Source organism: Mercurialis annua, linkage group LG1-X (assembly GCF_937616625.2).
Source record: "Mercurialis annua linkage group LG1-X, ddMerAnnu1.2, whole genome shotgun sequence".
Classification (NCBI taxonomy): domain Eukaryota; kingdom Viridiplantae; phylum Streptophyta; class Magnoliopsida; order Malpighiales; family Euphorbiaceae; genus Mercurialis; species Mercurialis annua.
The window spans coordinates 7,962,899-7,984,931 of record NC_065570.1 but is presented as its reverse complement, the minus strand read 5'-3'; the positions used below and the strand labels follow the sequence as shown (position 1 = coordinate 7,984,931).

At 36.2% G+C, this 22,033-nt stretch overlaps 7 protein-coding genes across 8 annotated transcripts; 4 read left to right on the top strand and 3 right to left on the bottom strand.

The window, feature by feature from the left end:
* The first annotated feature begins 1 nt into the window (after position 1).
* Positions 2 to 1,097, top strand: LOC126680234 (uncharacterized). The gene is made up of 2 exons (XM_050375318.2): positions 2 to 675; positions 753 to 1,097. Exons 1-2 carry the CDS (start codon positions 562 to 564, stop codon positions 948 to 950), a joined length of 312 nt encoding a protein of 103 aa, XP_050231275.1. The 5' UTR covers positions 2 to 561; the 3' UTR covers positions 951 to 1,097.
* A 437-nt stretch (positions 1,098 to 1,534) lies between these two features.
* LOC126653702 (uncharacterized) lies at positions 1,535 to 3,447 on the bottom strand. The gene is made up of 3 exons (XM_050347664.2): positions 2,488 to 3,447; positions 2,218 to 2,412; positions 1,535 to 2,101 (listed from the first exon to the last, which is right to left on the bottom strand). The coding sequence occupies exons 1-3, from the start codon at positions 3,274 to 3,276 to the stop codon at positions 1,535 to 1,537; spliced, it is 1,551 nt and encodes a 516-aa protein (XP_050203621.2). The 5' UTR covers positions 3,277 to 3,447.
* Positions 3,448 to 6,875: 3,428 nt separating this feature from the next.
* Positions 6,876 to 8,567, bottom strand: LOC126666177 (bifunctional monothiol glutaredoxin-S16, chloroplastic). Its single transcript, XM_050359173.2, has 2 exons — positions 8,140 to 8,567; positions 6,876 to 7,481 (listed from the first exon to the last, which is right to left on the bottom strand). The coding sequence occupies exons 1-2, from the start codon at positions 8,530 to 8,532 to the stop codon at positions 6,978 to 6,980; spliced, it is 897 nt and encodes a 298-aa protein (XP_050215130.1). The 5' UTR covers positions 8,533 to 8,567; the 3' UTR covers positions 6,876 to 6,977.
* Positions 8,568 to 13,018: 4,451 nt separating this feature from the next.
* Positions 13,019 to 15,900, bottom strand: LOC126688318 (mitotic-spindle organizing protein 1A-like). The gene is made up of 2 exons (XM_050382974.2): positions 15,597 to 15,900; positions 13,019 to 13,412 (listed from the first exon to the last, which is right to left on the bottom strand). Exon 1 carries the CDS (start codon positions 15,837 to 15,839, stop codon positions 15,603 to 15,605), a length of 237 nt encoding a protein of 78 aa, XP_050238931.1. The 5' UTR covers positions 15,840 to 15,900; the 3' UTR covers positions 13,019 to 13,412; positions 15,597 to 15,602.
* On the top strand, positions 13,250 to 15,252 carry LOC126688293 (protein trichome birefringence-like 3). 2 transcript variants are annotated; one of them, XM_050382951.2, is made up of 6 exons: positions 13,250 to 13,427; positions 13,524 to 13,746; positions 13,887 to 14,058; positions 14,232 to 14,431; positions 14,570 to 14,728; positions 14,825 to 15,252. In XM_050382951.2, the coding sequence occupies exons 1-6, from the start codon at positions 13,250 to 13,252 to the stop codon at positions 15,156 to 15,158; spliced, it is 1,266 nt and encodes a 421-aa protein (XP_050238908.1). In that variant the 3' UTR covers positions 15,159 to 15,252. The 2 variants fall into 2 exon arrangements, with proteins under 2 accessions (XP_050238908.1, XP_050238900.1); XM_050382943.2 differs by having other exon boundaries at positions 13,509 to 13,746.
* A 54-nt stretch (positions 15,901 to 15,954) lies between the features above and the next one.
* On the top strand, positions 15,955 to 18,067 carry LOC126688323 (uncharacterized). Its single transcript, XM_050382984.1, has 5 exons — positions 15,955 to 16,061; positions 16,302 to 16,390; positions 17,277 to 17,338; positions 17,442 to 17,500; positions 17,589 to 18,067. The coding sequence occupies exons 2-5, from the start codon at positions 16,314 to 16,316 to the stop codon at positions 17,604 to 17,606; spliced, it is 216 nt and encodes a 71-aa protein (XP_050238941.1). The 5' UTR covers positions 15,955 to 16,061; positions 16,302 to 16,313; the 3' UTR covers positions 17,607 to 18,067.
* A 306-nt stretch (positions 18,068 to 18,373) lies between these two features.
* LOC126688308 (protein SCO1 homolog 1, mitochondrial) lies at positions 18,374 to 21,763 on the top strand. The gene is made up of 7 exons (XM_050382963.2): positions 18,374 to 18,646; positions 18,745 to 18,927; positions 19,130 to 19,220; positions 19,891 to 20,103; positions 20,694 to 20,783; positions 20,880 to 21,012; positions 21,449 to 21,763. The coding sequence occupies exons 1-7, from the start codon at positions 18,497 to 18,499 to the stop codon at positions 21,561 to 21,563; spliced, it is 975 nt and encodes a 324-aa protein (XP_050238920.1). The 5' UTR covers positions 18,374 to 18,496; the 3' UTR covers positions 21,564 to 21,763.
* Positions 21,764 to 22,033: the final 270 nt, after the last annotated feature.

Below are 22,033 nucleotides of genomic sequence, written 5' to 3'. Positions count from 1 at the left end.
TATTAAACTCCCTGGATCACTCAAGTTCCATGGGATTTCAAAAAGGTCACTAATGTCGATTTTTTTACAAAAGTGTCATCAACGTAGCCTATTTGTTACACAGGGATGTCACTCTCCCGGTTTTTACACTTCTTACATCAAAACGCAGTGTTTTGTGGTGACATGGCATGTCAGAATAGCCTGATGAATCTCTCTCATCCATGTCAGCAACATAAGATGACTGAATATCCACGTAATCAATGCAACGGTAAAAAATGTGCAACGGTACTTTTGTTTTAACCTAAAAACATAAATCCATTTACCCTATCTTCTAATTTCCCTCAATTTCAAAAGTCATGAACCCTAATTTCTTCAGATTTGAATGTCTCCTCTAATTTCTTCTTCAATTTCTCAATTCTCTTAGTCATTGAAATCGTTCCAACCTTCGATCTCTGGTTATATCGCATAATCTTTACTCTCCCCCAATTTCGTTGAAGCCAAGAACAGTAATTGGTTTGCTTCGTAGTTTCTTCAACTATAGTAAATCGCTGCTTCAACTTTGCTTATCAACGAAGAGCCCAGATGGAGCAGGAGAGATTCATTCCCAATTGCTACTGCAATCAACCGGCGGTTCTGAAAACAGCTTGGACAACGAAAAACCCAGGAAGACGGTTTTTTGGATGCCATGGTTACCAGGTAATTAGTATTAGTAGTGATATGTGTTTTGACCTAAATTTGATGGTAATTAAAATTTGTTTTTTTTTCTTAAACAGTCTGGAGACGGATGTGATTATTTTGACTGGTTGGATCAACCTCTGCCTCATAGGACCAAATCTTTGCTTTTTGGCTTGCTGGAGAAGGTGGACAAACAGGAGATAGAAAATAAGAACAAAGCATGGAAATGGAATTCTCTGAAGTTTTTTCTTGTTTTAGTGATAGGTTTTTATCTTGGAAGAATGAGTTGCAATTAGTGTAACTCTCTGTCTGTAATGGTTGCTTTAACTCTTATTATTGTGATTTATGCACTTAGAACTCTGTGTCTGTAATGGTTTATGCAATTAGACAAGCTTGGTTAGTCTGAAAATGCATTGTAATTTTCTGTCTTTTAACAATTTGAAGTGGATGTTATCTGAAATCTGTGTAATATTTTTTATTTTAACAATGTTTAGCAGTGTTATGAGCAATTGATATCTGATGCAATGTACAAAACAACAATTACACCATAAATGAAAACAGAAGCTTACAAATAACAAAAATTACAATATATTAACCTGCAGAATACAGGACAACAAACAACAAGAGTTTTAATATTCAGACTATTCAAAATGTGCAACCCTATCAATTCAAACTATTAAAAAAGAAGTGGTGGGGTAGATGCAGTGCAATAATGCACCACCAACTTAACAAGGCTAGAGTTATAAATTCTCTCTACAAAAACAATGGTCCCCCACTGTTACAGAATAGACAAAATAGCATTGATGCACACAAAATAGACAAAAAAAGTCATTGGAATGCTGCCCCACACACTTGCACAAAAAAGACCCCATAGATTCTTTCAAAGCTCTTGCCTTGGAGTCTGACCACCAGGAGGAACCCATATCTTCCTTCTCTTTATAGCAGCAGTAACCTTTGTAGCAGCTGGACCCTTGGAGGCAGCATGAGCCTTTGAAGCAGTAGAAGCACTTGGACCAGCAGGAGCCTTTGAAGCAGTAGAAGCACTTGGAGCAGCAGGAGCCTTTGGAGCACTTGGAGTCTTTGCTTGTCTTGGAGCTTTAAAAGAACTGTTATGGCTGGACAGATCTGGTGCAGGCAGTTTGCTCAGATCTGGTTTTTCAGGGATATTGCTAGTTGATGCAGCTGAACTTGAAAATGTTGAATTCAAGTTTCTTTTCACATGAAGCTTTTGAGTAGTTGGCTTTTGTGCTTTGGCCACCTCTTTCACAGATGGTATCTCCCCTTGTTTTGTAGGTTTGATATTCCTCTTATGCCCTTTGCCCTTCTGATGCCTCTTACCTGCAGATCTTTGGATTTCACTAAGAGTTGGATTTGGAGCTGCTGTTGAAGTTATGTCCACCAGCCTTTTGGTCTTTCTGACAACAACTTCATCAAGTGGTGAGGCAGCCTGTTGCATAACCATTGTATTAACAACTTACATCTAACACAGTTTTCACAAACATCTAACACAGTTTTCACAAACTTACAGCTAACACAGTTTTCACAATCATATATAAAGGTTACCTTTCTTGCAGTATCATTAGGAACATCTGGTTCTTGAGTAGGAGCAGGGGGACTCTCTTGAGTAGCTGCAGGTGGAGGACTCTCTTGTGTAGCAGGCTCATCTGGCAAATCTTGAGTAGTTGCAGGAGCCCTTGAAGACATGTCTTCTGTGGGAGCATCAGACTGTATGTGTCCAAGTGGTATTCTACTTGTGCCCTGCAACAATGTAAGTGTAGATAATGTTAGCATCTGTTTGTGAAAATGTAAGATTAAATACACAAGGAAACTTACTGGAGCATCTGAACCATTCTTTTCATGCCATTTCTTGTTGTGCCCTCTTTTACCACAGTGTGAGCACTTTGAAATGTTTCCCTTTTTTGAAACTTTTCCATTTACTATGCCAGTGTTTGAAGGCCTTTGCAGCTCATCATCTTCCTTCCTTCTCAGTACTTGTTTTCTTCCTCTCCTATAATTAACAGCTTGAGGAGGTATGATAGGGGGATGATCACTTCTAGGCCACAGATCCTTCCCATTGATTGGAGCCAAAAGATGGCTGTAAATCCTAAGGTATGTGGACACCCTGTAGCAGTCATCTACATAGCTTTGAGGGTTTTCATTATTCTCATTGAAAGCAGCAATTGCATGGTGACAGGGTATCCCTGACAATTGCCACCTCCTGCATGTACATGTCATGTCCCCTTTCTCAACCACAAATTGACCATCAAATCCAATAACTTGATACCTATGCCCTCCATCCCATATTGCCTTATAGAACCAGCTCATCTGTCTACCTCTCTCTAATTTTTTCAATGGTTTAGGACAAAATGTGCTGTCCAACCTAAGCATGGTATCTCTCTTTTGTTGAATTCTAACCATCAGTTTAGTCCTTATCATCTCATTCATAGTGATTATACCTTTTGTTCTAGCATCAAGAATCACATGATTGAAACTCTCACACAGATTGTTCAATAACATATCACACTTGTACCTCTCATCAAATTGAGACCTAGACCACTTGCCACGTGTTATGCTAGCTAGATACCCACGTGCCCCCATAGAAATATTAGCTACATCTAACATGCACTTGTCATAACCCTGAATATATGGAGCCCTAGCACATGCCCACAGTAGGTCCTTAAGAGCCTTGCCCTTGTATCTTTTCCTAAAGTTAGTGAGAATGTGTCTCACACAGAACCTATGCTCAGCATGAGGGAATAATGTCTCAATAGCAGGTATCAGTCCCTAATAATAAAATTTAACAAATAATGCATCAATAATAATCCCAACATCATTAATAAATACATAAACCAACTTTCCTGCAATTACATCTAGCATGTAAGTTTAACTAACACATGCAGCACCTAATAGCAAAAAACTAGCAATTAACTAACACACCAAGTACATTTAACAAAAACTAGATATAACATGTAAGTTTTACTAACACAGAAAGCCTTTTTATAACAAAAAATTAGCAATTAAGTAACAAAAAACAAATAACATGTAGGTTTCATAAATACCTTTTGTCTGTCGCTCATGAAGCACCATCCATGGCTATTGTTGATGGGTAAGTCATCTGCTAAGAGCCCTAAGAACCACATCCAATTCTCTTTTGTCTCCTTATCAACAGTGCACCAAGCTAAAGGGTATGTGCAGTCATTAGCATCTATCCCAACTGCTGCAAGCAATTGGCCACCATACAACCCTTTTAGCCAGCAGCCATCCACAGATATCACCCTTCTACAACCATCCATAAACCCATCCTTAAGAGGCCCCAGACACACGTACATTCCCTCAAAAACACCCTCAGACCTTTTGAACATGACTGTTGAATTAGGATGTGTCCTAATTAACTCAAGTCTGTACTCATTTAGACTTCTCATCTGTTCACTCTCATCACCATTGAGTAATTGAAGAGCTAAATGTTTAGCCCTCAAGGCAGCAACCCTTCCTATGCTTGCCTTCTGATTAGACTTCACAGCCTGCATTATTCCACTGAGGGACCAATTGGGATCAGCTCTGAACTGCTCTAAGTACTTGTGTGCAATCCACTTTGGATTCACATGCCTAATGTTATGGTCCCTGGTACATTCATGCTTCAAATGTCCTGTTTTGATTTGAACAGTAAGCTTATCCTTGTTCATTAAAGAAGCCCATAGCTTGAAAGGACATCCCTTCTGACAATATGCTTTGCATCTGGTTTTGTCATTGGGCCTAAACTTCATCACAAATCGATTCTTGATCCCATAATTCCTCACTGCCTCTTTAAATTGTGCAAAGCTTCTGAATTGCATGCCTATTTCAAATTCAGGATCTTCCATATTCTCTTCCTTGAACTCAGAAAACCTAGGTTTCTGTGACTCAATATCAGAGTCACTGTCATCAGCTGAATATAACTCTTCAGACTCTGCATGATAGGAATCATCTCTACCTTCATCTACACCCACAGTTGCATTATTCACTGCTTCACTTGCACTTGCATCATTTGCATTGTCTTCTCTGTCAATGGCTGCAATATCCTCTCGCTGCACATCCCCATCTCTTTCCATACTAGAATCTTTGCTGTAGTCAGAATCCACCAATTCAGAACCATCAGAATGGTTCTCCACATCATCATCGGCATCTCCTTCCTCATCCCCACCAACATCATCACCATTTGCACCTTGATTCTGACTACCATGAGCAGGTTCCTGACCCTGATTCAAACTAAGCTCTGTGTCATCTACTACATTTTCACCCACAGCACTGGCCAAAGCAAAATTAGCACTACCTAGTTCCCAACATGCATGAATATCAATCAATTTATCAGCATCTACACTGAGTGCCATCCTCAGAACGTCTCTTTCAGTCCGGATAGGGGTTATCCTAACCTGTAAATCCTCATGACATTGGTAGAACTTATACAAATCAGCATCTTCACCCAGGCCTAGACTAACACCCATGCATATCAACTCTGACATTATCAAATTTGAGGTACTACAGTAATCAATGTAACCCAACACCCTATGATCATACCCAATTCCAGCACCCACTACTATTTTATGAATTCGTATACTAAAATACGGCGAGTCAGGTTCTGTGACAAAAAAAATTCCAAAACAAAAATGAAAAAATGCTCATATATAACCCTAGGTAAAGTACATACATTACATTAATGAGAGGAACTAACCATAAATTGGAGCTGGAGATCCTTCCCAGCGTGGTCTCCAGTCGCGGTCCATCCTTTTGTTCAATTTGGGGCTTCAGTCGTCGCAGCAAGAGAGGGAAAACAAATTTTAGGGTTTTGTCAGATACGCGGAACTGAAATCATTCAACAAATCAATTTTAGGGTTTCTCTAACAGAACGCAGCAAAAGAGGGAAATCAAATTTAGGGTTCATGTAAGAAACCAAGGGGAAATAAGATGAATCGTTTAGGGTTCGTAGAAAAATAACATAAATGACCAAATTGGAACTATGTTTGTTGATCTGATAGAGGAGGGAATCGAAACGAATCGTTTTGATTATCATAAGTGAAACGATTCGTTTTGATTACGTGGATATTCAGTCATCTTATGTTGCTGACATGGATGAGAGAGATTCATCAGGCTATTCTGACATGCCATGTCACCACAAAACACTGCGTTTTGATGTAAGAAGTGTAAAAACCGGGAGAGTGACATCCCTGTGTAACAAATAGGCTACGTTGATGACACTTTTGTAAAAAAATCGACATTAGTGACCTTTTTGAAATCCCATGGAACTTGAGTGATCCAGGGAGTTTAATATCCGTGACTAGTCAGTTGCTTTTTTTTTTTAACTATTTTTTCCTAAGACTTTAAGTATGGTTAGGGGGATAATTTTTTTTATAACTACCAATTAATACAAACTACATCATTTCTTTATAAATTATTAATTAATCATTAATTAATATAGTTCTTATTAATCGATAGTTGTATATATTTTACTTTAAATGGATGGATGGTTTATAATCCAGTTCATCTAATTCTTTTTCAATTAGGAGATCAGCATAGGACATTTCATTAATAGTCATATAATAAATTTTATTTGTTATAATTATCATTATTTATTTTTGTGGTTTTACAGCTTTTTATGAAAGAAAATTATCAGATATTTTTTCATAGACGACCTATAACAATAAAAATAAAATTTATATTTTTCTTTATCATCAAGAGTGTAATGCAATCTATTCATTGTTGAAGCCGGTGAGCTCTAGCCTAGACGGCTAAACTCTATTGTGCATTGCTCAGAGGTAGTGGGTTCGAGCTACGCCTCTACTAACCAGTGGGCTGATTTAAAATGAGATTTTGAGGGATGCAATTTTATAATCCGTGACGTATCATCATGACAGGTTCTCGTACAAAACAGTGATTTTTTTAAAATTTAAAAACTGTGCAAAATTGATGAATTTGATTCATATCCAAAGGGTGTGTAAATTAGTTGTTGCTGGAATTGAAATTTCTATTATTTTATGCAAGAATTATTTTGTTAGACTTGCACGCAAATACTCGCATTTTTTCACAATATTAAAAATCCCGTCTAACAAAAAATTTCTTACAAGTCTAAATCATCTATATTATCTCAAAAATCATTTGTGTGCAAGTCTAAATTATCTACTTATCTCACGTTTATGACTTGGATTAAGGAAAGCTTTGAAGTTACTAATAACATTAAGAATTTAAGATAAACAACACAAAGTATAAACATTTGATGAACTCTCGTAGTGTCATTTTGTTCAATTACATCTCCACAATCCAGAAATGGTGCAAGCTAATAAATAAGGAGCCTACTTTTTTAACAAACCAGCAAGCTCACCTTTTTCATGCATGGAACTCAAGATATCGCATCCTCCGATCAACTCACCATTGACAAAAATTTGCGGAAACGTAGGCCAACTGCTATACTTCTTTAGAGTTTCCCTCAATCCATAATTGTATTCTTCATCAAGAACATCAACGCTCTCGTAATCTACGCTTTGACTTTCGAGAATGCCAACTACCCTTTGAGAGAATCCACACAACGGGGCACTTCGTGATCCCTTAATAAAAGCCACCACCGTATTCTCCTTCACTAACCGGTCGATAAGGTCCTCTAGCGGAACTGTAAGCTGCATGTGGCGGCCAGGCGTAAGGCGGAGATCAGCCTTCTTTTTTGGTGGCTGTTTGACCCATGTGGCGTTCCCTGATTCATTTCCGGGCGGAACCTTTCCAGTAGTTTTTATGTGTTCTTCCATCCACGATTTCCATGCTTCAGTTAAGGTCGTTCTATCAGGTTCATCGACTACTCCAACCTGCAATATCATTCATCATTAACTCATTTTCTTCCCAGTTTGAACAATTAAATTCTACTAACAACTTTAGTACCAAGCTTTATATACAAGTTCCCTCCAGCAAACCATTTAAAAATAGACTCTATCCAAGGGTGTAATCGAATTGAATCAAGTAGAAACACTGTCAAACTCGACTCAGCTCAACTCTGAAATTCAAAACCCGAACTCAATCAAGTTGTATTATAGGAGATCAAATTCGAATTCAAAAGAATAATTTAAATCCGTGATCTAGCCGAGCCAAGTAACATCAACTGGACTCCGCACTTGACTCAAGTAATTTGAACCTGATCTCGACTCAATTAACGTCAAGTGAAAAATTGAATTCAATAGGAGATTTCCAAACACATGATGATGATAATTTAATGAAATTCAATTGAATTCAATTCTAAGCAGCAATCTACTAGGTCGTCGTGGGTTCAACTCCGCTCACAATCGCTCTCCTCCCCAATTATCAGAAAAACCTAAGGGTTTTAAATAAATTACGGCCAAAGAAAAATCATAATCCTTTAATTCTACGTGAAGCATAATTTATCAATTAAATTTAGCAGAAAATCATCAACAATCCCCTAATTTTCCATTGAAACCAGCCAAACAGATTCAATTAAAACGCCTTTCATACCTTAACGGAGCAGCATAGCTCCGGCACGGACTTAAGGTGAGAGAAGACGCTAGCGCCAATATTCCGTGAAATACCAATGAATTGAACGTCATTATTCTTATCATAAACGGCGTATACGCCAGATTCAGGCCCTAACTTGGGGGAAAACTTGTCGGCCGTCAAAGGGACGGTAACTAACTCCGTTTCCGAGAGGCTCTTAACGGCGGCAGAAATAATTAGAGCACGGTGTTTAATTACTGAATTGGAGGGTTTTTGTAAGGAGATGGAAGGGAAAGGGAGGGAGGGTTTGGCATGAGAATAAAATGAAAGTGTAGGGGTATTTTGGGAACGATTAGATAGTAAGTGAAGTGATGAAGAAATGGTTCGGACCGGAGAGAGGTTGATTGTGGCCATTGATGATGGGAAGTGGAAGGATGGTTGAGAAACAGAGACTGAATTTGGATCAAGTGAAATATGGTATAAATGGGCTTTGTTTGGATTTGAAAGCTGGGCTATTGGGCTGCAATTGCATGTGGACGAAGGATCAATTCACCCCTCAACTTAGTATGAAAGATTAAAAAAGGGGAAGTTTAGCAAAATACCTAAAAAAACTAAAAGTATTTGCAAAATTTAACTCATAAACCGAAAAGTTTATAAACGTACCTAAAAAATTTAAATATTTATTTTTTTACTCCGCAGTTGCAAACAGTTTCAAAAAACACAATTTGAAACCGTTTTACAAAACATTTCGCATACAGTTTCAAATAGAGTTTCAAACGGTTTCAAAAAAATACAATTTGAAACTATTTTATAAATCTTTTCAAAAACAGTTTATAATAGGGTTTCAAACGGTTTATTAAAAAATAATTTGAAACCGTTTTCAAAAACAGTTTCTAATAGAATTTCTAACGGTTTCTAAAAAACAGTTTCAAATACAGTTTCAAACAGTTTACATCGTATTTTTATAAATTTTCAGAGTAAAAAGGTAAATTTTCGGAAAAAAAGGTAAAAAAATAAATTTTCAATGTTGAGTATTTTTATAAATATTTTTAAAAAACTGAATATTTTCTGCAATTTCCCTTAAAATTTGAACATTAAAATTAGCTACTTTTTCAAAGTGGAAAAGAGTTTTGAGACAAAAAAATTTCTCAAAATGGAAAACTATATTGAGACAGAGGGAGTAATATAAGATCTACCTAGATTTATTTAATATTCCCGTCAGATCTACTGAAATTTTAAATTTTTAACCTAACACGAGTACAACCATATAAGATATGTTTAAGTTCACCTAAGATCCACGTCAGATTTGCCTAAAATTTTAATTATTTAATTAACATGAATATAATAATATAAGATTTATTTAGGTCTATTTGAAATGCACGTCATATTCATCTAAATTTTAAAGTTGATTTGACATGAATAAAATAATAAAATATGTGGATAAATCCATGTCATGTCCACCACTGTAATTCAGGGATTGTTAGTTTCATCTAAATTTTAGATTGTTGATTTGAGAATGAATAAAACAGAACGAAATCCACGTCAGATCCACCATCAGACTCTGTGACCAATCGTTAGAATCTAGTGATCAGTTAAAATTCAGAGAATGATAATGGTCCCCATCGGCGGTCGGCGGTTGTTTAACAGTGGTTAATGGGGACAATCTAATAGTGATCAATAGTGGCAGTTTTAGGAGCTAACAATCACCCATGGCCCCTGATCTTTAGAGCTACGGGCGCTAAACCCTCTGATGTTTTAAAACGGGCGCTAAACCCCTTAAGATTTGTGTCGGCGCGCACCATGGCCCTTATGGACGAAGATACCCCTGACGCCGTCTTTTCTGGTCAACTTACATTTTTTATTAAAAAAAAATTGACGGCGCCACGTCAGCAAAATACCTTAAAACTTTAAAACACCCAAAATACCCCTAATTTAATTTAGAAAATAAAAAAAAACAAATCCAACCTAAACCACTACCCTAACCCAACAGCCGACCGAACCACTACCCCATCAACTACCCAATCACCGCCGGAAAATTTTCCGGTCATCTTCTCCGATTTGAAGATGACTGGAAAATTTCCGGTCATCAACAAAATCTGTTCGCGCAAATCTGTTCCTCTGAGGAACAGATCTGCATTTTCGATGACCGAAAAGTTTTCTGGTCATCTTCGAATCGAAGAAGATGACCGGAAAATTTTCCGGCGGTGGTCGGGTAGGGGTAATGGTCGGGTTAGTTGTTGGTTTAATTCATTGGATTAGATTAGATTGAGTTGATTTATTTTTTTTGTCTTTTTCTAAATTAAATTAGGGGTATTTTGGGTGTTTGAAATTGTTAAGGTATTTTGTTGACGTGGCAGATGATGTGATAGTGTCAGATTTTTTTTAAGAATGTCAGTTGACCAGAAAAGACGGCGTCAGGGGTATTTTGATCATATTTAGGCTTAGAGGGTCTAGTGAGCACCGACACAAAGTGTTGGGGGTTTAGCGCCCGTTTTTAAACATCAGGGGAGTTTAGCGCCCGTAGCCCTAAATATCAAGGGTCATGGGTAATTATTAGCCCAGATTTAGGTAAAAGGTCACTAATTTTGAGATGACCAAACTATTTTTAAAATTTAAAACATTGCATTTTATTATCAATTGCGACTAAACTTTACAAATTTTACAATTATGTTTAATTTGAAATTTTTTTATTTTTGTAATTATGTCCAAAACTCAAAAAAAAAATTAAAATAGAAATATTTACGTTTTTTTATCAATTGCGACCGAACTAAATTAAGTTCATATTTTAATATACATGGAAGGAAAATTTAATTTCAACATAAACATTAGTAGAACATGATTGAATATTTTTTTTGTACTATAATGAAGGGAAAATAACCGAATCAGAAATTTTCATATCTAAATAACACATTTCTACACCATGATTGTAAATTAAACTCTTCCATTTCCTTTGGAAAGGAACTTTATACTTTGAGGTCACTATATGCATACCTTATTTTATAGAGCTAAATCTATTTTAGAAGCGACAACATGCTCTCCCCATTACTCAATCTTGAACAGATTTAGATATTAAATTTAATTAACCTTAACCTAGCTACTTTTTTTAGCAATATACTATAGTTAATCACTTAATCCCAATCCTTTTTCATTATTATCCTTGATTTCCTACATAAATCATCAATGATTCTTCAGTTTATCAGCTGATTTCACATTCTTAGTGATAGTAATGGCCCTTAACCAATTAACCATAATCGTTTTTTGAAGATAAAACATCTCTGTAATGTAGATTCAGTTCAGATTCAATTGACTTCGTTCCTGTGTGTAGTAGACATTGCAGCTACTTTTATGTACTAGGGTGGCGTGTCTAAATCAATCAAAATGATTTTTAGCTACTATTATGCACTGAATATAATACTATTATTATTATAATAATAAATAAATTTTAATAGAGATAGTTATTATTAGGCCAAAGGGTCATTTATGCTCATAAAGTTTGTCTTCAGAATCAAACAAACCTTCAACATTCTGAAAGATTTAAATAATGCCCCTCATGTCTACAAAAAACAGCCAAACCAAATGGAGCCATTGTTATCGAATATAACTTTTTTATTGCTGATAAAGGGCGAATTATCTTTTAGATCAGTAAACATATTCACACCTCAAACTATTTTGTTCACAATATGCATAAAAATCCGTTGTCTTAAAATGGTTAACATAAATTAATTTAACAGTTGAATTTTAAACATTGTAAACTTTCCAACCGATAAGCTATAGATCAAACTGTATGAACGCTAGACAGCAATCTGTAAGGTCGTGAATTTGATTCCTCCCACAAGCGCACTTCCTCTCCCAATTATCAAAAAAAAAATCAAAAAACAGTATTGATTTCAAAGAGTAGGGTATTTCCAATTGTAAACCTTTATGTTTCTCCTTTAAAAGCAAATGGAGAAGCTACAATGCATGGTTTGGGTTACGAAAAGGTATAGTATTCACTATTCAGTATCAATCACCCAAAGTAAAGTCTGATAATATGTCAATTTTGAACACATTACAAATACTAGCATAAAAATATGTACTCAGTATTTTTGTCTATCTAGAGATCATACTTAAAAGGATGTCAGGCTCTCGCTCCATGAGTATTGAAGAAGGTATCTATACGGTACAAACCAAAAAACCAAATCTGATTCAATTTTGATATTATAAAAAAATTGATTTTCAATTCCATTCGGTTTTGGCCATAAATAGAACTTTTAGATAAGTTTCATTTCAAATCGAACCGAATCGGCTAATTCTGTTAAATTTCGACAATATTCATTCCCAAAAGATTTCGTTGGGTGCAATTTTGAAATAACAAAGTAACAATTCACTTTGAACCAAATGCACACCCTAAGGGATCTAACATGCTTCATATGATTATACGGAATAGATAACTAAACCATTCTTTTCAAAACTGAATAGGTGAGGCCACCGACTTCCAATCAACCATCAGTTCCATTATTGGTTCAACCATTGGTTCCATTGTCGGTTCAATCCAGTCGGACCAAATTTTGGTTTTCAAGATTAGTTGGACCGAACAGCTGGCCAATTCTCGATTCAACCAATCGATGTGGTTTTTAAATCACTGATTCACACAACTTCACAGAACATATCAGTCGAGTAATGCTAGTATGAGGCAAGAAAAATGTGCTCCAAAACATACGTATATAGAAGTCAAAATAGAAAAGAAGACAAATGAACGGAGTTTAAAACTTATGCAGCAAGAAACCTTTCCTTACCTAAAGAACTTAATTTATGGGCAGTACTTACATGAAAGCAACAGTAAGCAGCAAATTAGTAGTTAGGGAGCTAGAGATATAGCTTATACTAATAGAGAAAGAAAGAACACAAGGAGCCCAAGATGTATGCTTTCCAACTTATTTCCTAACCTCCATTAAACATACTTTAAAAAGATGTTTAAACTTTTAAAAACTAAACAAACCCATTAATGGCTTTACCTTTACTCTTACTCAAGCTTCCATAAAATCAACTTCCATAGAAACAAACCAATGATCAAGTCTTCATCATTCTGTTGCTTCCAGTACAGCTCCTTAACCCGCTACTTCATTATATTTCCGCTCCTCTTTCTTCGAAAATGAGCTTAGCTCCTTCTCCATCTGCTACAATGAAACCTCCAAGAGGAAAGCTACCGCTTTCCGTCGTTGCCATAGTGCTATGCAGTTTCGCGTTCATTGCTCTCTTGTATACAGACACTTCCCTTTCGTTTTTCAAGCTAAAATCATGCCCTAGGCGAAATGCTGCTAAAAAGTCAAGTAAGTGAAACACATAGCTTTAGTATCTAGATGTATAAAATAAAGTCTCATGTCGTCAAATGTGTGTTCATTATCTAACAGAAGACGGAATTGCAGAGGATAATCTTAAAAGCTTTGAAATGGATGATAGATTCGAGTTCGACCCGGAAGAGTGCACTGTCAATACTGGAAAGTGGGTGTATAACAAGACGCTCAAGCCTTTGTATACTGACAGAAGCTGTCCATATTTAGATAGGCAAGTTTCTTGTGTCAAAAATGGACGACGAGACTCCGATTATCGTCGTTGGGAATGGCAGCCAGATGACTGTACCATGCCAAGGTGGAGAAGCATCTATTATAAGAATGTTTTTTTTTTGCCGGAAATTATAAGAATGTTTGCATGCAAGAACAGAGCATAAATTCAATTAATTTTTTTGATTTGATCTAACAGTTACATGCAATTATTATTTTCGTGCGCAGATTTAATCCAGAGCTTGCGCTAAAGAAACTTCGAGGGAAGAGGCTGTTGTTCGTAGGGGATTCATTACAAAGGGGGCAGTGGCAATCATTTGTATGTCTGGTGGAATGGATTATACCAGAAGACAAAAAGAGCATGAAAAGGGGTCGCTCTCATTCAGTCTTCAGAGCCAAGGTATGAACTAGACTCAACTATCTTGATGTCTTTCAAAGCAAATTGCATAGGAGAAATAATTTCAAAGCAAACTTTATGTTTATTAAAATTTCTGATCATCATGTTGCTAAAAGGTGCTTCAATTTCACACTAAAGCAGAAACATTAAGCTAACGTTTATGGTCAATGCTTCAGGAATATGATGCTACCATTGAGTTCTACTGGGCTCCTTTCCTTATCGAATCCAATACTGATCTCAACATCATAGCAGATCCAAAGAAGAGAATAATGAAAGTAGATTCCATTGAAAAGCATGCCAAAAACTGGGGAGGAGTGGATTTTCTCGTATTCAACACCTATGTTTGGTGGATGAGTGGTCTTAGGCTCAAGACATTGTAAGTTTCTTAATTTAACATAATTAAAAGCTATGTTTGGTAAACCTTCACAATCACAAAAGGCAAGAAAAACATTTACCAAACTAAGCATAAATTAAGCAATGCCTAGGCTAAAAGATTACGTGTTGTTGAGTGCAGATGGGGTTCATTTGCAAATGGGCAAGAAGGGTTTCTAGAACTGGATACTCCAGTTGCTTATAAAGTAGGCTTGAAAACCTGGGCAAACTGGGTAGACTCAAATGTTAATCCCAACAAAACTCGTGTCTTTTTTACAACTATGTCTCCGACTCACACAAGGTTTATTCTCTACAGTCAGCAATCAACTTCTATTTTGCTTAGCCTATAGATAAGTGCATAAATGGTAACATGCTGTCGCGTTTCCTCTATGTGCAGAAGCGAAGATTGGAATAACACAAATGGGATAAAATGCTTTAACGAAACTAAGCCAGTAATGAAGAAGAGACATTGGGGAAGCGGCTCAGATAAAAACATGATGAGCGCAGTAGCTAGCATAGTGAAGAACATGAAAGTTCCTGTAACAGTCCTCAACGTTACACAACTATCCGAGTATCGGATCGATGCACACACATCAGTATACACAGAGACCGGAGGGAAAGTGTTAACAGATGAACAAAAGGCTGACCCACTGCACCATGCAGATTGCATACATTGGTGCTTGCCAGGAGTTCCAGATACTTGGAATCAAATATTTCTTGCATATTTGTAGCCTTAATTAAAATAAAATGAAAGAAAACAAATTCATGTTTTTCATCAATTAACTGTAAAAATAGCACGAATTTTAAAAAAGTTCGCATTATAGAGATTCTTTCCGCATTATAGAAATTTCGCATTATGCATACAACGGCACTAAAAAACGACATTTAGCCTGCATTAGCTTGTCAGATTCAAGCAGTCATGCTAAACTGATTATAAACTCAAATAATTTACAAATGGATAAAATTTAATAAGCTTTCTAATCTAATCTAATCCACAAAGTTAGGTCTATCACATTGATTAATCAGAAAGATAAAAAAAAAAACAATATCAAATTCCAATCATTCCATACGATAAACCAAAATTACTGCTCAATTTCCAATTACATTTTCCACAGGCAGCATCAAACAAATAACTAAAAATAAAAACAGCGAAATTAGACTGCGAGAACCTGCGATTATTGAAGAGATGAAGGATTATGAGACGACGGAGAGGAAGCGGAGGAGGAGGAGGCTGCCGCTTCTTGTCGGAGTTCCTTAACAACGGTAGCTAAAGCTTCCGGGTTTAAACCCAAATCACATAACCCGATCAGCACTGAGAGAGTGTGTCTGTCGAGGCCTGTGTCGAGTATGTTTGACATCTGATACGCTAAATCTAGCGATTCTCTTGCACTTCTTGCAGCTTCTGGATCCATCTCCTTCGATTTTTAAAATTCTGCAATCACAAAATTTCTACTCTCAGTTCAATTTCAATTAAAAAGCTTCTCGCAGAACCTTTTTATCAAAAGCCCATGGGCCCGAAGAGCCCTAATAAACGCTCTACTATATAAACAGCCGAGGCGGCTTTTTCGCCACGCTTAAATTTTGGTTTTCCGGTAGCTTCCGGAAGAATTTGACGTGCCAATTCTTTTTCGCAGGTAAAATTTAAATTTTTTTTCTTTGTAATTGAAGATGATTCAAGAATTTCGCATATTCACCTAATTTCATTTGTTAATTTCTGATAATTTTATGTTCAGATTGACGCTAGGGTTAGTCGATTTTGTAGGTTTTGTTTGGTTAATTTAGAAATGGTTGGTTAACTGATTGGAAAAGCCTATTGGTTTTGTTAGATTGATCATTGATTTTTTGAATATGTTTGATATTTGCTTGGTTGCTAGAATACGAGAGACATGGCTGGCGGGAATTTCATGCATAGAGTGATTTCTTACTTTGTCAATGAGGTTGTCGTCAATGGTCTTGCTAACAGGTATATTATTTAATTCCGTATCGTGTTTTGGATTGAGATATGCTTCTTTCTCTGACCGATGAGGATCATAACAATAAATTCCTTATGGGTTCGTTCCATTGAAGCTAAATTGTCTCGTGTCTTTTACTGCTAGTTTTATCTGCGGTGCAAATTGTTGAAATGCACTGTAGCTTTTAAAGCGCGAGAAGATTTTGTAATTCGATACCTTTTTCAGTTTGTGAATTATTGCTGATAGCTGATGAATTACTATGAGTGAGATGATGATGATATGCTTTGAAGCTTCTGTAATAGGCTGTTGGGAGTAGCCCATTCCTGAACAGTTTGCTTCGTGAAGCCAAAAGTCTAGAATGTAGATCCTTCCGAGTTTTATTACCTGTAATGAAGCAATAGAAATTTGCTGCAAATGTTGTATTGAGTTCTTTTCCCTCAAAATCACTAGGAGTGGATTTTTAAAATGTAATGGTATTTTTTCATCAAGATTGTAACTTATGCACCTATCAACCTGTACCATTGCTAGGGTTCAGTTGAATACCTCTGTTATGGATATGCTTTTGCTATTTCTTTATAGTATTGCCTATTTTAACTGTATAGGGTTATAAAATTAGCTGAGACAATGCCATCAATTAACAGCTGATGCTTTTTGTTGTCTTGGTCTCCCAGTGGATATTTTTGATATTACAAGTCTCTTTTCCAAATTTAAGTTTTCTTTTCTTCTTTTCCTTGAAAATCTGCAAATGCAGTTGAGTTCATTGCTCTTGCCGCTGAGTTTCTCAGCCATTGTTTCTAGTTGGTGGGCTTGTTTTTAGTTTAAACGTTTGACAACTGAGGCTTTGGATGAAAAATGCTTCTGATTTCTAACAATTTTATATCTCCTTTGTGGTTGAAGTCCTGCATTCCAGAGATTTGCAGTGAGGACTTCTAGGAAGATGGAGGATATCTCAAGCATTGGTATGCCTGCGCTTACATAAGTGTAAATATTCGTCTGCTTACATTATTGTAAATTTGAGTTGCTCTTGAACTTAATTTTGCTGGCTCTGCCTTGTTAATTCAGCTGAGAAGAAGAGGCGAGAAATTGCAGAACAATTGAAAGACATGTCGAAGAATATGGATGTGAGACAGTGTCATATATATAATGTTTTCAATCTGTTCTACTGTTAAATTGATTGCTGCTAATTTTTTGTCTGATAATTTTCTGCAGTCCTTTAAGAACCAATGATGCAAGTGTGGTAGCCACCGTCTTGTGTTCCATGTGTAGACGCTAAGATGCCAATTGGAAGCTAGAGATTTGTAAATTAAGGGATGCCACTACTATGCTGGCTATTAACTTGATAAATTTATGTGGTGTTGAAAGTTATCACTTGTAGCTTGTGTTTTGGGGATTGGGTTATTATGGTTCAGTATACTATAGGGCTTTTGATGTTTTTCCGGCTAGATATTCTTCCCGATTGACCGTTGGTAGCTTGTCTAACGCCCATTAGAAGCAGAGTGTGCTAAATACAGATTGTATCTATTTGTATCTTCTGTCCAATTATGTGATTCTAGAGTCCTGGAGAGCACATGAAACAAGTGTTCAGTCATAATCTAGTGCAATGCCAACAAACAATCCATTTATGAAATTATGATGGAAGAGAAATGTTCTTGTTAGTTGATTATTTAAATAAACAATTTTTGAGCGCACTGTTTTTTTTTCATTCACTTCTAAATACAAATTTGAGAAGAAGTTCTGTATATATAGTTTGGTGTTACCAGTTGGGTTGCATACTTGGCATTACTTCTCCTCTGCTTTAATAAAACCGGGACAAAGGGTTGCGATTATGGATATATCATGGCGAATTCTTAAAAAATAGTGTAGGTTTTGAAAAATTTGATTGAATTAATTTTTCATGAAATCAGATTTATTCTTCAAACTATTTGAACTCGAGTTCTATAGAGTTAAAATTAATTGTTTTGTAAAGGAGTAAAAAGAATGTTTGAGCCCCAAGCCACACAACACGATCTACAGTTATTTAAACAAAAAAAAAGACGTGCAATTAAAAGCAGAAAAACAAGGAAAAGCCCTGCCCATAGGGTTTTAGAAACAACAGTGCAGGCGTAGTAGCTTCATCAATGGCGACGACTGCTTTATCAAGAAACGCAAATTATTTACGCAACGCCCGTCGTTTATTCCATTCTCGCATTCTCGGCCGTCCATTGCCGCCACCGTCCCCAGTATCACCGCCGCTGCTCGAGAATCGAAACCTCTCGCTGCTTCGCTCGGTTCGTTTTGCAGTATCTTTTTTTCTCTCTAGAAAATGAAGTTGTAAATATGATTATTTGATTAATAACTTTGTTTCTGTTAAATTCATTTTAATTAGGTTATACCTATAAGTGTAGGAGTCGGCCACTCTCAGAGGTTTTTATCCACTATAAGCGACTCCACCGTCACCTCTAAGACTTCATCATCACAATCTGAAGATACTAAATCCTCGTCGGATGCCGGTGGAGGTGAAAATTCCAGCAATTCACAGCAAGATGCTGGGAAATCTGTGCGCGGCGGGGTAAAAATTCATCATCTTCCATTTTTTTGTTTTGTTTTGTTTTGATTTGATAATTATATTTATTTAATGCATTTAATTAAAATTCAATTTTTTCAAGTTGAAATGAAATTCAATTTTTTTGGAGTTGATTTGAAATGAAATTCAATTTTTTGAGTTGAAATGAAATTTGATGTGTTGGTTACATGACACTGTTTGTTTGCAGCCGGTTTCGTGGTTAAGTTTTCTGTTGCTGGTGGCTACTGGAGCTGGAATTATATTTTACTATGATAAAGAGAAGAAGCAGCATATTGAAGGTACAATTCTAATGGTGAGTTGGGATTTTTTTTTTCTTTGTTTTTATCTGTCCGATACCTTTAGAAACTAGCTAGACAGTAATATAATAATTTATGAAATGTTCTTAGGTTAGTGTTACCCTTGAACTTAAGTTTCGCCTCAAAATGACCTAGACGTTTGAGTTTGCGACATCTTTAATTTATCACTCGTCTGTCTCAGTTCTGGAAGAGGTTCGCTCAGCTCATTTGTAAAGTTCGAAACAAGTTAATTTTCTACTCTAGTTGAGGAAAACCCTTGGACGCAGCAGCAAAAGCTGCTCCTGTGGTGATCTGCTGGTCACAAGTTGAAGTCGTAGGTAATGGTTTTGAGGTGTGGAAACAGCCGCTTAACAAAATTCAATTGGAAGGTTGCACCTGCTCACCCTCTGGTGATCTGCTATGTTGAAATGTTTGGCTATTCTTTGATCTATCACATAAAAACTTTGTGGTTTACTTTTTAGTTTTGTACCTAGCATTATCTGCAATTTTTTTATTACATGTTAAAGCTGCTAGTAGCCAAATGCTTATTAAGATTTATTTAAATGCATTTCCCCCTTATGAGAATGAATGTTAGATTGAAATTGGGTTTTCCCCTTTTGAAGTATTATGCTGCATTTCACTTTCATGATTTGAGGAGTTCTTTTCTTTCCAGAAATAAACAAAGCTTCCGAGGCTGTGAAAGAAGGACCATCTGCTGGAAAAGCGGCCATTGGAGGTCCATTTAATCTCATCAACCATGATGGAAAGGCTGTAACGGAGAAAGATTTTTTGGGGAAATGGACGATACTATATTTTGGTTTCACTCACTGCCCAGATATTTGCCCGGATGAGCTGCAAAAGCTAGCAGCTGCAATTGATAAAATAAGTAAGCTGCTCGTGTTTCAGTTGATGAAATTTGATTTTCTGCACATAGCTACATAATATTTACGAGTTTAAGTAGTTTTTCTTTTCTCTTTAGGACCCATTAGGCAATGATATGTGCTGTTTATTACCTTCTGATTTTGGGAGAGTCTAGAGGCTGTATTTATGCTTGGAGAAAGATATAAATATAGGGCTGATGTCATTTCAGTCTAGAGGTCATAGTTCTGTGAATAGGTCTCCCAATAATAAAATAGGCCTCCTACGTCATAGCAAAATGTAAAATATACTTTCTTCGCCATGCATGTTGTAATTGTCAAATTATCGTTACAATTTAAATGGCCATTGAGTAGTTAGTTGAAAATAATTAATTACGTCGAGCACACTATTGGTGGTAGTTTCCCATGAAGGAGTTCTTTTAACCTTTTGCTTCCTAGTTTCATATGTGAAAATTTAAGTTTGCAATCCTGTTATTTGCCTCGATGTTTAGCTCCACATTTCCATCTTATATATGTGCATTTGGCGTGAATGTCTCACAACCGCCACAATTGCTTTGTTCCAGATTTTGACTTTCTTTTCTTGTTTCCATGCTTATAGAGGAAAAGGCAGGGTTTGAAATTGTGCCTGTTTTCATCTCGGTCGACCCTGAGAGGGACACTGTTGAGCAAGTGCATGAATATGTCAAAGGTGCTTTTAACATATTCCATGAAGACACTGTTGATATCCTCATATTTTATGTAATCTGATTGTTGAGTTCACATATAATTCTTCTCTCTGTTCCAGAGTTTCATCCTAAGTTGATTGGGTTAACTGGAAACCCAGAAGAGATAAAGAAAACTGCTCGTGCATATCGTGTCTATTATATGAAGACAGCAGAAGAAGATTCAGATTATCTGGTTGATCACTCCATTGTCATGTATGTACTTTCTATTTTATTCCCATTGGGAGTTTATTTACCCTTTTTGCATTAATTCTGAAGAAGCCATAGGAATCTTATTAAAACAATGTGCACAATAATAGTCTGGGTTTGGAATGTATAAAAGAGGGTGTGATCATTTGCAGGAAGGTTTTGCTGCTGCTTTTTCAGTCATAGTTCCATAGAAATTGAAATGGATTACTGGATTTGATTGTTGTTCACTAATAAATTTTCCAGTTCTCGAGAAAAAAAGTGTGTTGTCTTGTAACTGTATTAATACTTGAAAAGGATTTGGAAAACAATTAAGAGTCTTTTTTCTGTTGTTTCTCTTAAAATATGTTTCAGTTGGTTATTGCATTTTGTTGGGTCGTCGCCTGCATTTCAAAAGAATCGCTGCAGCTCTTGTTTTTGAACTTATGGTTTTGAACTTGTGCAGGTATTTGATGAGTCCTGAGATGGGTTTTGTGAAGTTCTTTGGGAAGAATAATGATGTGGATTCACTCACTGATGGCGTTATTAAAGAGATAAAGCAGTACAAATCCAAAAAGTAGAAGGAATTTATGGAGGGAGCACTTATAATTCTCTCCACCATTTTTCTTATTGGATAGTTTTCTTGAGATTGAGAATTATATTTATTGTTGCTTATGATCGCTTCCTATAATATAGAAGAATCTTTGGCGGATTTATTGTATTTTCCCTCGAATATTTGTGAAATAATATGCTGCTAGTGCTACACATGTGGCTTCCCCAAGCGCAGTGGAGAATTTCCTGGATTTCTATATGATCTTGGAGGCCCTACTACAAACTTTTTGCCCCATTTTTTTGCGAAGATCTAAATATTAATGCCTCTTTTTCTAAAAAAATTGCCAAAAATACAGGGTGATTGTTTGTATTTATTTGCAAAATTAAGTAAGGAATGGGAATATAATTATCCCTTCAATAAGAATCATGTATTCTCTCCTTAACTATGAGAATGAAGAGTAATTCTTTTGAAAATCAAATAAATATAATTATTAAATAA